This window comes from Vulpes lagopus, chromosome 4, assembly GCF_018345385.1.
Source record: "Vulpes lagopus strain Blue_001 chromosome 4, ASM1834538v1, whole genome shotgun sequence".
Taxonomy (NCBI): domain Eukaryota; kingdom Metazoa; phylum Chordata; class Mammalia; order Carnivora; family Canidae; genus Vulpes; species Vulpes lagopus.
Genome location: NC_054827.1, coordinates 133,487,129 through 133,501,597, shown reverse-complemented (window position 1 = coordinate 133,501,597; position 14,469 = coordinate 133,487,129). Strand labels below are relative to the sequence as shown.

Here is a 14,469-nt window from a genome sequence, read left to right as displayed (position 1 = left end):
TTTGGGTGTGCTCAAGCCTCTGAAATTCAAATTTAACCAGATGTCCTGTATTTTTATTTGCTATATCTGGCAACACGATTTACTTAGCACCAGTCCAGGCACTTTAAGGGTATTAACTTATTTAATCCTTAATACTGTGAGTTAGGTATTATCTTTATCCTCATTGAGGTCCCAAGAGTAACCTGAAGATCACCCAGGTGATCTTTTGAGTTCAAGCAGGCTGATTCCAGGGCCTTTCTTTGCTTTAACCATGTCTCTATACTGGCTTATTCACCCAAAACCATACACATGAGGAACTATAAAGGATTTCTCTTCCATACAGCAAGCGTCCTTTCCTTATAGCAATGGTAAAAGTAAAGGCAATAGATTTATAAAAGCTTAGCTTTCTTGCACTGATGACACACAAGTGTGTAGAAATCCACAAGAGTCCCTCTACTCCACAGATTCACAACAATTCCTTCTGCACAAGGAACTTTCAAACTTCTTTTTATTCTTTCCCCTGTAGCAAGCTAGGCCATGTGTTGCTTTGTCCTAATGACCATTACCTTCATTTTCCAGTGGCTTTTCTTACTGTATCACTAATACAGTGAAGGCAGTGCTATACTCTTCAGTATTCCTCCCCTCTAGTGTACCTCCAGTTGTATTCTTGGCTCACCCCTTTTTTATAGACACAAGAGTCTTAAGCCTCCTACTCATGTCAGTAGTTACTCCAACTAACACATTCCCATCCTCCAATATTGTACATAAGTTTTCTTCTACACTATGCAACAATAGTGATTTAATGCTGACCTTCATGGAAGTGACTCTCAGATCTAGATCTCCAGGCCAGCATCCTCTCCAAAACTCCACCCACACTTCCAGTTGCCTGCCCTCTTCTGGGTCCCTACAGCCATACTTTTTCTGCTTTGGATGGCATGTGGCCATGGACAAGTTCATTTCCTTTGAAAATGCTGAAGATGCAGCACTTGGTGCTATGTTGTCACAGACGGCCCAGTTCCTGCACTCAGGACCCTATTGTCTAGATGTCACTTACCTTAAAGTTTTTACTGAAACATTCAAGAAGTGTATTCTGTGTGTGAAAAAAAAATGCAGCCTTTTGATACAGCAACTTAGAGAAGCTATAGCTTCTAAGGAGAGACTTTTATTAATGGAGACTTTATAAATGAATGAAGGACTCTGAATTTGTATCATGTCAGGTTCTTAACTATAGGTATTTTTACAATTTTTTTATTCTATTTCCTTAGCACAAGATTATTTATTTCCTCCACTCCTCTTCCTTCCTAGTTTTTTAAGGTGCTGAATTTATGGTTTCTTTCTCTTCCTAACTAGGTTGGTCAAGCCAAAGATGAACTCCTGACCAATCAGCTGATAGACCACCTTATGGGAGAGAGTGATGGCATGCCTAAGGTACCAGGAATATTGTTGTCACTTGGATTTTTAAAGTATTTTAGTTATGATTTGACTTTATTCTGCCCTGTTTTTACCTATTATGGCTCCTGCATCATAGACTTAAACAGTTTTAGCCTGAAGTCTTCTAAACCGACCCTGCATTTTAGAGGATATTAGGTATATTCACTCTGACATTGGCATTGCCACCTGTGCAATAGGCACAACCATCATCAAGATAACAATTCTCACCACCCACAATTTTCCTCAAAGGTTAAAGAGTTTTATTTATTCTGGGAACTATAAGAAATATTATTAGAATTATCAGTTAGCATTAATCCTTAAAAATCAGTATACTTTGTTCATATTTCAAATATTGGGGAACTAATAACAATCATATTTAGCGGTATCCCCAGGTGGCTCAGCGGTTTGGAGCCTGCCTTTGGCCTAGGGTGTGATCCTAGAGTCCCGGGATCAAATCCTACATCAGGCTCCCTGCATGGAGCCTGCTTCTCCCTCTGCCTATGTCTCTGCCTCTCTCTCTGTGTCTCTCATGAATAAATAAATAAATAAAATATTTTTTTTAAAAAAATCCTATTTAGAGTAAAAGTAACTCACTGTAAATATAAAGTAGAAATAAATCATTAAGAACATATTTTCAAAGTATGTGACTCTTGGGAGTTTATACAGACAACGATCCTCTTTCATTCCCTATGAGAATACCTGGGAGCTTTTTCTTGCCTTTTACTGTGATGTTTGAGGTGATTTTCTTGTGAAGGGAGTCAGCTTACTGATTTGGAGCGAAGGTGCAAGAATGTCATAGCTGGAGAGGATTATAGGGAACTTGATCCCCGAGTCCATTTCCAGTATTTCACAGATAGAGATGTGGAGCCCCAGGCCCTTAGACTGTTCCAAACCAGCTCACCTTATGTCCTCTTATTTTAACAAAATCAGAAACCAGCATCAAGTATATGAAATTGTCTAGAGGTGAAGAGAATGGGAATAGAAAATAGTCAAAGGCCAAAGTTTTTATGAGCCAAATTTATATAGGTGTAACAGTTTTTGAAATTTTGCAAAGTTAGTACATTGTACCAACTTGATTTCAAGTACACAGGAGGTTACTCTATGGAGTAGGGTTAGGAACAGATTCTGAGGCCCAATCACCATGGGTCAAATCCAGACTCTGAAGAGGCCCTGTTGTGTTTGTTTCTCATCAGTGCAATTGGCATATAATTGTGCCTTCCTCCCAGGGAAGGTATGAAGATTTAAACACATTAATACTTCTCAAGTACTTAGAATATGACCTGGCACATACTGAACTATAAATAAATACTTGATAAAGCAAATTCTTTGTTGAATGGATTTTTTTAAAAACAGTATCAAAAGTGGATTTCAACTGAAATGCAAAATTGTAGGCGTTTCTCCCTTTAGCTAATGAGGACAGTGATGTTTCTCTAATGGTTTGTATGTCAGGATGCCAAGTACCTGTTCCGCTTGTACATGGCCCTGAAACAATCCCGAGAAGCTGCCCGGACTGCCATCATCATTGCCAGAGAAGAGCAGTCTGCAGGTAGGTCCTGGAAATTTATCTGTTTCTCATATTCAAGTAGTAGAATCAAACCCCATCCTCTTTTCTGATCTGGGTTTGCTCCGAACCCAGAAGATTAAGGAAATAACCATTTCTGGGTTCGAGAGAAGTAAAATAATTCCCCATCACAGAATAATCCCATTAATGTGTCCTTGCTTGTGCTGTTTCATCCTCCCTTAATGGCCTCAAGGCTCTCATCTCCAAGAAGGCAGCCTCTCTACCCTCAACCAGCACATAGCCTCTCTCCTACACCATGCAGCACTTCCTTCCCATCCAATGTATAGGGCTTTAACAACATAAAAGATGTTAGAAGATGGGAGATGATGTGGTATGATTATTGACCTAGCTCTTAAGAGTATACAGGGACTATCTATAGAACCACCAGAATGGTTCTACTCACTTATTCACATGCTCTCTGAATATTTATTGACTAATTTTTGCAAGCTGATTCTTTTAGATGTTCATAAATATGGAACACAGCTTTGGCAAATATTGAATTTAAAAAATCACTACTTTATTCATTTTACATTGATCCAACACTTACTGTAGGGATACATGATGCGGGCTCAGGATTCAGAGGACTGAGCCCCAGTTCTGCCCTTAGGATGTCCTGGTTAAGTGGGACACATAGAAAGTAGATTCAGAGTTGTTATACAGGCTGAGAAGTGCCAGAGTGGAAAGGAAACCCATTAGAAGGGCACCATGAGGGAGACCCACCTCATCCTGAGGTGTGGATGTACAGGGAGTTGGAGGATGGAGAGGAGAGAAGGCAACAGAAGTTCCCCCCGAGTTTTGAAAGGTCGAGGTTCAGGCAGGAGCTGAGGGAGAAGGGGGTGTCCAAGGAGAACAGCAGCAGGGGGTGCAGGGGCACCTACCAGGGCTCAGAGGCAGGTCCATCAGGCAGGCAGAGGCAGATCCTGAAGGGCTCGGGCCCTCTGCTCAGGAACTTGTACTCCATCCCCAAGGCCCTTGGAGGGTTTTCTGTTGGAGTGTGAGTTTGACATTTTTCCAGAACACTCTGACCTGAGAATGGCGGCAGAACAAGCCCAGGGGAGTGCCAATTAGTATGCTGCTGCAGAATGGTGCTGGCGAGAAGCATGAAAGCTACCCGCGGGGCTGGACTTTGGAGGCTTAGAAGGTAGACTCAGAACTGGGCTGACCCCCTGGCTTTGGGAGCAGGTGGTGCCCTGAGGAAGGAGATGCCTCAGATGACACCATTCTCTCCCTGAGGGACTGGCTGGACACTATCATCAGTTAGCACAGAAAAAACTATTAAGTTATTTTAGATGAGAAATTTTAAAGATAATGCTGGTAACAAAGTCTGCCTGTACAGTGAGGGTCCACATGGTGATGAGCCCCTGTTGATGCATAGAAATCTTGAGCCACTATATTGTACACCTGAAACTAATATTACACCGTATGTTGGAATTTCAATAAAAACTTCAAAAAAATAAGGACCACAGGAAGTCCTCAGATTTCATCCTCTGCAATAATATCATTCTGCCACCTTTTTTCAAGGAAACTATCGGAATGCCCACGATGTTCTCTTTAGTATGTACGCAGAACTTAAATCCCAGAAGATCAAGATTCCCTCGGAGATGGCTACCAACCTCATGATTCTGCACAGCTATATACTAGTGAAGGTGAGGCCCTTCGAGTGACTCGGGACGTAATCTGCCAAGTGAGTTTATCACCTGAAGGGATTTCTCATGGGCACCTCTCCATCGGATTAGAGCCATTTTCTAGATCTCCATACTGTTAAGTGAAAAAAACAGTAATTACACTGTATGCTAGCTTTTGTGTACAAAAGGGCAAAACATAAGAATGAATATATATTCACTGCAAATAAAATTAGAAATATACTTAAAAGTCTAGCTAGCAAAAATAGTTTCCTAAAGGGAACGAGACATGGGGCAGAGGAGGCATGGGGACCAATCCCCAGGAAGGGGATAAGAGGGGATAAGGGGATAAGAAACCAGGGAAAGCAGGTTTCTCTGTGTACATATTAGGGAATCACCTGGTAAAAAAAAAAAAAAAAAAAAAAAGATTTACCTAAGACATTTAACCAGAGCTTACTAGTTTATGAATTCTAAGATAGATTTTATACAATCCCACAATTTTTGATAACATTTAGTTTTCATCTCAATATAAAAACACATATTCACTGAAAAGATTTAGAGAATGTAGAAATGTATAATGGAAAAGTACCTTCTAAGTCCATTGCCCTACGTAACAGCTGCTATCACTGCGCTGTAAATATACTTTATGCTTCTTTTTTTTTTTTTTAAGATTTTATTTATTTATGAGAGAGAGAGAGAGAGGCAGAGACACAGGCAGAGGGAGAAAAAGGCTCCATGCTGGGAGCCCAATGCGGGACTCGAGGACTCCAGGGACTCCAGGATCGCGCCCTGGGCCAAAGGCAGGCGCGAAACCGCTGAGCCACCCAGGGATCCCCATCCTTTATGCTTCTATACATACATGGGTGCACTCTTACTTTTTAATCACATTAGGATTATATTTATGTCCAGTTGTATTTTGTTTTTTTAATTAGTAAGTTTTAATAAAAAAATATAGCATGCAGACCTCAAATGCTCATATGTACCATTAACTTAAATGTTTTATGTGTATAAATACATTCACACACACAGCATCTCTGTAAAGATATAGGTAGAATTCAACTTAGGTATTTTTCTATATTTTCATTATATCAAAGCACATCTTCCCATGTTAACGCTGATTTAGTTTTCAGGCCAGTCTACAAGAGCTTATTTAATTTTGATGGTACCTAGGATAGAGGACTCCTCTTACAAATTATTTAGATCCTGATATGATCTCTAACAGCACCATCCCCCAGAACTTTCTACAGCGTTGAAATTGTACTGCGTCTGTGCTGCCCCCTACAGCAGCCACTGGCCTGGCTGTGGAGCACCTGAAGCACAGTTAGTGCAACTGATAAGCCAAATTTGTTTTATATAATTTTAATTTTAAAATTTAAATAGCTGTATCTGGCTAGTGACTACCATATTAGGCCACACAGTTCTGTAAGAAAAAACCCTAGAATTCCAACTTGCAACCCCCAAGAATACATTTGCTTCCAGAGCAGCAGGAGCATCCCTTCTCACATGGAAAGAAGTAGAAAGGGAGAAGGGAGACTTCTCTCAACTGCAGGCATGAGTGGTGATGCCAATGTGCTAGGAGCACAGAATCCAGCAAAATGGAGTTTTGTGGGGTAGAAGACGGGAAGCAAGGGTTAGGGAATCCTAAGAAGCCCTCCAGAACCAGGGCTTTCTACCACCATTCGTTACAGGGATGGCTCTCAAGTCTTTTCCTCTGGCCCCAAAAACTGGCCTGTCACTTACATAGGACCAACCAGACACCCTGCTCCCCTCCCACTGAGGGGCACCCCTGTGACTCTTCCCTATTGCCACAGTTCTCAACTCTTAATGCAAACACCAAACATTCTGAGGCCCAGAGAGTCAGTGGAGGACAAGCAGCAAGGGATTCCCTACCCCTTCTTGAGATTCAGTTAATATTTATTATGTTGCAGAGCTCAGTAAATTATACTATCTTCCTTTTACTTAGACCTGATGCCTGGGAGTTACTCTAAACTCGCCCTGCACATTCTCACCAAATACCACCAGTTCTGCCTCCTACTGGGTCTACTTCTCTCCACCCCCACCCCTATATCCTGCCTCACCTCTGTGGGCTACCCCATCTTGCTGGATGATACTGTGACATCATGGCCTGGCCATGATCACAGACCACACACTCCGTACTCACCCAGTCTCAGGCTTTCCAGCCACCACTGCCCCTTGGCCTTACCACAGCAGTGCCCTCTTCCCTTAACAACTCATCCTTTCTGCCTGAGAGACTCCACTTTCAGGTCTCACAATAACTTGGCAAAGTTGGTATTATTAACCCTCCAACGATGGCCAGTAAAAGATAGATCAGGGATTTGAACTCATGTCACGTGGTCTAGTGTAAAGTAAAAACAGAGCACAGAGAAGGGGTAAGGCCAGTGAGGCCATGGTGCCAGGCAGCAGCTGCTGGAAGGAGAAATAAAGGAGAAATCCCAAGTCCAGTAAGCCAAGAAAGGCTGTGAGGATCATGGGACGACCCTGTTCAGGGTGATAATGAAGGAGTTGATTATCTAAGGGAATAAAGCATGAATTAAGGTTAATCAAAATATCTTACAATTAGTAAAATACATCATTTATTTCAGATTCACGTTAAAAATGGAGATCATATGAAAGGGGCACGTATGCTTATCCGGGTAGCCAACAACATCAGCAAGTTTCCGTCACGTAAGTACTGTTGAGAAGAGCCTGTCATCCATATTTCTGCATTAATAGCAGTCACTAACTCAGCCAGCCACTGTTCTCTACATAAATTAACCTATTTAATCCTCACAGTCACCCCCCAGGAAGCAGTATAATGGGATCCCAAGACACCCCCAGGTTTGACAGTTCACTAGGACTCACACAACTCAACATAGTAGTAGTGCTGAAGGCTAAGACTGACTTCAGCAAAAGAATACAAAAACCAAATTGGCAAAGGGAAAAAGCACTCGGGGCGGAGTCCGGAGGAAAATAGGCAAGTTTCCAGGAGTCCCCTCCAAGTGGAGTCACCTAGGACACTCTTGACTCCTCCGGCAGTGAGTTGTGTGATAGCACATATAAAATGGTATCTACCAGAGGTGCTCATGAGAGACTCGATGCCCAGGGGTTGTACTGCGGGCTGGGTATGTAGGCCTCCCCTGCTTGGCATGCACTAAATTTCCAAACTCCCAGAAAGCAGGTGTTTGGCATAAACCACATTGTTTGTACAAAGAGTTTAGGCACTGTGAGTCACTCTTACCTGGAAATGGCAGAAACTTCCCCAAATTCCAAGTTCCAAGATGCCAGCCAAGATCAAGCAGATCTTTCTAAGGATAACAGCTTCAAAAGTACACCCATGGGTACTATTATTATTTTCCCTGTTTCACAGAGAAGCAAACTGAGGCAAAAGAAGTGAAGTACCACTTGCCCAAGATCACAGTGTTAGCTAATAAGTCTGACTCTGTCCTCAACCATGAAAGGCCACTGCTGCTATAAATATGGTCCCATTATTTTAAAAGACACATCATTATAACATTCAATTAATAGACTTTCTCACATTCTACAACAGGAGTCAACAAAATCTTTCTATAAAGGTACAGATGTCAATGTCTGGGGCTTCATGGACCATAGCGATTGGTCACAACTACTATTTTTACATAAACCGTACGGAAGTGAATGAGCATGGCTGTGTTCCAGCAGAACTTTATTTTTCTTGGATGCTGACATTTAAACCTCATCTAATCTTCACATGTCACAGAATACTCTTCTTCAATTTCTTTCAACCATTTGAGAACATGAAAGCCGTTCTTAGCTCATGAGCTATACAAAAACAGGGGGCCAGATTTGGCCCACAGGTCAAAATTCAGCAACCCCTCTTCTATAACTGTATTCTTTTTTGTCTCATGAAAAAGACTTTAAAATAATTCTGTACCATGTAATAGGACAGGCACTCTCATGACTGCTCCGGGGAACAGTATGGCCTTTCTAGAAAGCAATTTGGCAGTTTGTGCTAGGAGCATTTTTTTAAAAGTCATGTTGTTTGATCCAGTAATTCACCTTCTGGGTATCTGTCCTGAAGAAACAGACACATGTAGAGAGGCCAGTGCATAAAATTAGTAATCTCCCTTACCATTCACGGGCAGCCCTTTCAAAGGCAAAAATGCATCTCAGTGGTATCAGAGGATACATGCAAAAGGTGACAGCAAGGGAGTGCAGGACCTGGTGTCACAAGGCAAAACATAGAATCATCACAGGAAGGACATTGTGATAAGCAGTGACTGCACTGCTATGCCCTTTCCTCATTCAACAAACAGGTCATATCTGGTTTTTTGCCAGAAAAAAGCAAACTTAGAAAGCTGTGATCCTGTTTTCCTCCTGAAGGAGGATGGAATCACGACAGTAGAGGCACTGTACATTCTGCTGTCCCGTTTCTATTGCAGACATTGTGCCAATCCTGACGTCTACTGTGATCGAGTGTCACAGAGCAGGCCTGAAGAACTCTGCTTTCAGCTTCGCAGCTATGCTGATGAGGCCCGAGTACCGCAACAAAATAGACCCCAAATACAAAAAGAAGATTGAAGCAATGGTCAGGTAGGCAGTGACAACTGGTTCTACTATCTAATCACATTTTACAAACGTATTTTTTACAATATGGCTGCCAATGTGCTGGCTCAGTAAGAGAATGGATTGGGGGTAGCAATTAGAATTGTATTCAGCTGCCAGCTGCAGAAAACCCAATAACGACTTGAAAAAGGATTTATTTGATTCCTAAACAAAGTGTCATGGCTCAGGGTGGGTGCCGCTGTGTCCTGATGCCAGGAAAGCAGAGAGCCCTGCGTCTTCCAGCTTTGTCCTCCAGAGCACAGAAGTCTCCTCCCTTGGAGAGTCAGGTGGGGGGGAAATGCTAGAGCACATCTCCCCTGACAATTTAGTGCCACTGTGGCCTGGGCACTAGCTTGGAAGAGATGCTAGGCATTCTCCCCCCACATAAGATTCCTACACAACTAGGAGTTCTAATATGGTAACTGCTAGCCACATATGGCTACTTAAATTTAAAAGATTTTATTTATTCATGATTGACACAGAAAGAGAGAGAGAGACACGAGCAGAGGGAGAAGCAGGCTCCCTGCAGGAGGGCTGACCTGGGACGATCCCAGAACTCCGGGATCTCACCCTGAGCCAAAGGCAGACGCTCAACCATTGAGCCACTCAGGCGTCCCTAACTTAAATTTAAATTAATTAAAATTTTAAAAAATTTAAAATTTGGTTCCTCAAACTATCCATATGAAAAGCTTCATGTGGTTCATGGTTACCGCGTTGGAGAGTACAGAATTGGAACACTGCCATTGTCACAGAAAGTTCTCTTGCACAGCCCCGCATAGCCTTTACCACTTCAGGACACAAAAGGGAGAGACGGGAAGAAGCAGGCTTACCATGTCAGTGGCACAGGAAGAGAAGAGACGGCAAGACCCACCCATGTTGTCTGCCACTTAACAGGCTAAGAACTGCAGCCCCCAAGTGCCTGTATAATGCTACAGTTTGACCCATCTTAATTCCTCTTCCTCCTCCCGGAGCTCTGGAGTGCAGACCGACAGTGAGCTTATCTCTAGTGTCAGATTCTGACTGTGAAGAAGCAGGCATGTCACACAGGATTCTTTCTCACAGGAGACCTGATACATCTGAGACAGAAGAAGCCACAACCCCATGTCCATTCTGTGAATTTCTTCTCCCAGAATGTGAACTCCTCTGTCCTGGCTGTAAAAATAACATCCCATATTGCATTGCAACAGTAAGTTTGTTTATAATATATATATATATATATATACACATACACACACACACACACACACACACACACATATATATAGTGGGGGAGGGAGACCATTTGAATACCTGATGTGTATAAAGCACACTTGGCAATCAGATGTTCCTGGGCTTAAATCCTTTCTCTGCCGCTTGATTGGCTATATAACCTGCAATTTGCTTTACTTTGCTAGGTCCAACCATAACAATGCCTGCCTACTGAGATAAACTGCAGGCTGATGACAGAACAGTCTGAAGGCTTATTAGTACACTACTGGCCATACTGAATAAGTGGTGGTTTTTATTATTAATTTTTACCTAGTAGAAAAAAATTTAAAGAATTTATTTTATTTGACAGAAAGCACAATCAAGGGACTGATTGGGGGGGGGGGGCGGGGAACAGAGGGAGAGGGACAAGCACACTCCACGCTGAGCATTAGAGCCTGACACGGGGTTTGCAGGACTCAATCCCATGACCCTGAGATCATGACCTGAGCTGAAATTAAGAGTCAGACACTCAACCCACTGAGCCACCCAGGTGCCCCCATTAGGAAATTTTAAATACCAGATTATTTGTTAATCACTAGACTATCTTAAACTTTATTATAAAGGGAAATAAATTTAGGTAATGATGTCACAAAATTCAAGACTATTCTTTTATACATGAATTTGATAACTGATATCTGGCTTCAGTCTGTTTGATGCCATCTCTATTACTCGCCTAATTTAGAGGTCTGGCTTTTAATCTTAATACGTTTATTATAATTGAATAATGGCAGGAATTTTTTTCAGTGAATTTTACTCTTAAATGTACTGTTTCCAGGGTCGACATATGTTGAAAGATGATTGGACTGTGTGTCCACATTGCGATTTCCCTGCTCTGTACTCAGAATTTAAGATGTAAGTGTGCATTGTTTCATTCAGTCACACAGAGTTACCCAAAAATAGGCCTTTCATTCAATCACTCTTTTATTCTAAGGTCTCCTTATTCATGTTCCTATAGATCTCTAAAGATCCAAACCTTCTATGACCTTTAAGAACATTTTCCTTAAAAAAAAAAAAAGAACATTTTCCTTAAAGAGGATCTTGCATGAGACTGAATATTCCTAATTCTTAAATCACGTGATGAATATGTACTAAGGAGGTATAAACAGGAATGGTTGTTTTTCTCATTAGAATAACCCAAAGCTAACGAATATTACATATTTAATCTACTCTGCTTTCCCTCCCCCAAACAGTTTGTTAAACACTGAAAGCACATGTCCTATGTGTTCAGAAAGATTAAACTTTGCTCAACTAAAAAAAATCTCAGACTGTACCCAGTACCTGCGAACAGAGGTGGAGCAGTGAGCGGCATGTGCAGGTAAGTGCCAGACCATCTACTCACTTTCCCAGGGCACGAGGGTCCACAGAGTAGACAGTTTTACAGTTTGTACTGGCAGTGGCTCCTTTTTGTGCATCGTGTAACTTGTCAGATTTGAATTATCTTGACAACAAAACTTTAATGTCCTTAAACAATGCTAACATGCAGAGTGTACAATCTCCATGGTGACAAAGGCTTTCTGGCCAAGCAGCATCACGGATTCCAACTATAATGTATTTTATCAAATTATAAGGGCTTCTTTTTAATCAGTCCATTAAATCTAGAGCCAACTAATAACAATGGAGCTTTTTAAAGTTCAGAATAAATATATTCTGAATAAAACTTTTAGCATCCATAGATCTGAAAAATCCCTCTTTCCAAGTCTCATTTTTTGTCACATGAGAGCTGCACACACCCCTTCAATTTGCATTCCATTGGCAAGAATTTACTCGTGGCCACACATACTGCAAAGGGAGGCAGGGAAATGTCGTGTCTACCTGGGAAGCCAAAAGCCTGCCCACATGCGGCAGACTCTTCAAAGGGAAGCAGGGAGCTCAGTCCCTGCCACGGCATCTTCTCTAGCCTGCTTAAAATGGGACTCTGGCTTTTCTCACAACCTGCCCTCCGTCAGGAGCAGCTCCGCTCAAGCAGCTGCTCTGGTGGGAACCTGGTCGTTAGGTGTGACTCCCCTCACCCTCACCCCCACCCCCGTCACCCAGTCCATGGTGAGTCCTCTCAGACTACCTGCAGTGTAGCAAGTTCCTTCATAAACCCCCCGGGATTTTTTAATCACATGTGCAAAAACAAAGGCTGCCGGCCACCACCTCTGCTCACTGTGCAGCAGCCCCACTAACCTTTTTGCTGTTCCTTGAACATTCCAAACTGCTTTCCACAGCACCTGCAACTCTTCCATTTCCCCCACAAAGGCTCCAGTTGCCCCCACATCCTCATCAACACTTGTCAGCCTTGTTGTTTATAATCATCTAGTAGGTGGGAAGTGGTATCTCATTGTGGTTTTGATCTCCATATCCCTAATGGCTCAGGATTTGGAGCATCTTTTCATGTACTTGTTGGCCATTTGTGTATCTTCTTTGGAGAACTGTCTATTCAAGTCCTTTGTCCATTTTTTAACTGGCTAGTTTGTCTTTTTATTGTTGAGTTATAAGAATTTTTTAAAATTATTTATTTATTCATGAGAGACACACAGAGAGAGGCAGAGACACAGGCAGAGGGAGAAGCAGCCTCCACGCAGGGAGCCTGATGTGGGACTCGATCCCGGGTCTCCTGGATCACACCCTGGGCTGAAGGCAGACACTGAACCACTGAGCCATCCAGGCGTCCCGAGTTATAAGAATTCTTTTTTTTTTTTTTTAGTTATAAGAATTCTTAACAGACTCTAGATATGGGTGTTTTATCAGATACGTGATTTGCAAATACCTTCTCCCATTCTGTAGAGGGAACTTCCTTCTTTTGCCATGTACATGTCCCAGTATCTTTTTCTGAAAAGATTATTCTTCCCCATTGTTACTGGGTTGTCTTTTTATTATTGAGTTGTAAAACTTCTTTTATTTGTATCTAGATATAAGTCTGTCAGATATATTTTTCAAGTTTTTTTTCTGTGGCTTTCCAACTCTTTTCCTTAATGCTGTCTTTTGATGAGATTTTGATGAATTATAATCTATACATTTTTAAGTTTTATGGTTATTGTATCCTGTCAAAAAAAGTATTTGCCTTCTAACAAGTCCCGGGCTTATTCTGGTATGTTTTCTTCTAGAAGCTGTAGGTCTATGATCCATTTTGAAATTATTTTTGTTTACACTCTGAGAGGAGGATTGAGATTCCCCCTGCCCCAGCTGGATATCCAGCCTTCCCACACCATTTGCTGAAAAGTCTTCTTTGCCTATTGTATTACTTGGGTGGTTTTTTTTGAAAACCAATGAGGTTTTAAATATTGATCTATTTCTGGACCTCTCTTCTTTTCCTTTGATGTATTTGTCCCCTATGCAATACTACGCTATCTTAGCTACTGTGACTTTCTAGTATATCTTTAAATCAGGTACTGTGGATCCAACAATGTTAGATCCAACAATGTTATCATTTTTTCCAAGATTGTTTTCACTACTCTTAATCCTTTCCATCTCCCTATAAAATTTTAGAATCAGCTTGTCAAATTCTATTTTTAAAACTTGCTCAAATTTTAATTGGAATGTTTAATTTTCCTGTGGCTGTATGACATCACAAATTTAGCATCTTAAAACAATATATATTAATTATGTCAATTTTATTGATATATAATTGACATCAGTTGTTTTAGGTGTGTATGACATAATGATTATATATACAGAAATGATTTTACCACAATAAGTTAGCATCCATCGCCACACAGAGGTACACATTTTTTTTTAATGAGAACTTTTAAATCTCTTAGTAACCTCCAAATGTACAATATGATTAACTGTAGTTACCATGCAGTACATTACATCCCTAGGACTTATGACCTTGTACCTTTTGACCACTTTCATCCATTCCATCCACTCCCCACCCCAGGCCTCTGGCAACAACAAACCATTCTCTGTATCTAGGAGTTCAATTTTTTTGTATGTATAAGTGAGACTATACAGTACTGTCTTTAGCTAGTTTCACTTACCATAGTGCCCTCCCTCAAGGTCCATCCATGTTCTTGCAAATGGCAGTATTTCCTTCTTTCTTATGGCTGAGTAACATTCCTGTGA

The 14,469-nt window shown here is 41.4% G+C and overlaps 1 protein-coding gene across 3 annotated transcripts in view; it reads left to right on the top strand.

Moving 5' to 3' along the window:
* The window catches only part of WDR19 (WD repeat domain 19), a 111,704-nt gene that overhangs the window by 67,913 nt on the left and 29,322 nt on the right, over positions 1–14,469 (top strand). For all 3 annotated transcript variants that reach the window (XM_041751393.1, XM_041751391.1, XM_041751392.1), the window contains exons 29-36: positions 1,330–1,407; positions 2,860–2,956; positions 4,493–4,617; positions 7,197–7,278; positions 9,012–9,162; positions 10,237–10,360; positions 11,198–11,274; positions 11,613–11,737. In XM_041751393.1, the coding sequence (XP_041607327.1) occupies positions 1,330–1,407; positions 2,860–2,956; positions 4,493–4,617; positions 7,197–7,278; positions 9,012–9,162; positions 10,237–10,360; positions 11,198–11,274; positions 11,613–11,724 (846 nt within the window). In that variant the 3' untranslated portion in view covers positions 11,725–11,737. The remainder of the gene's footprint in view (positions 1–1,329; positions 1,408–2,859; positions 2,957–4,492; positions 4,618–7,196; positions 7,279–9,011; positions 9,163–10,236; positions 10,361–11,197; positions 11,275–11,612; positions 11,738–14,469) is intronic.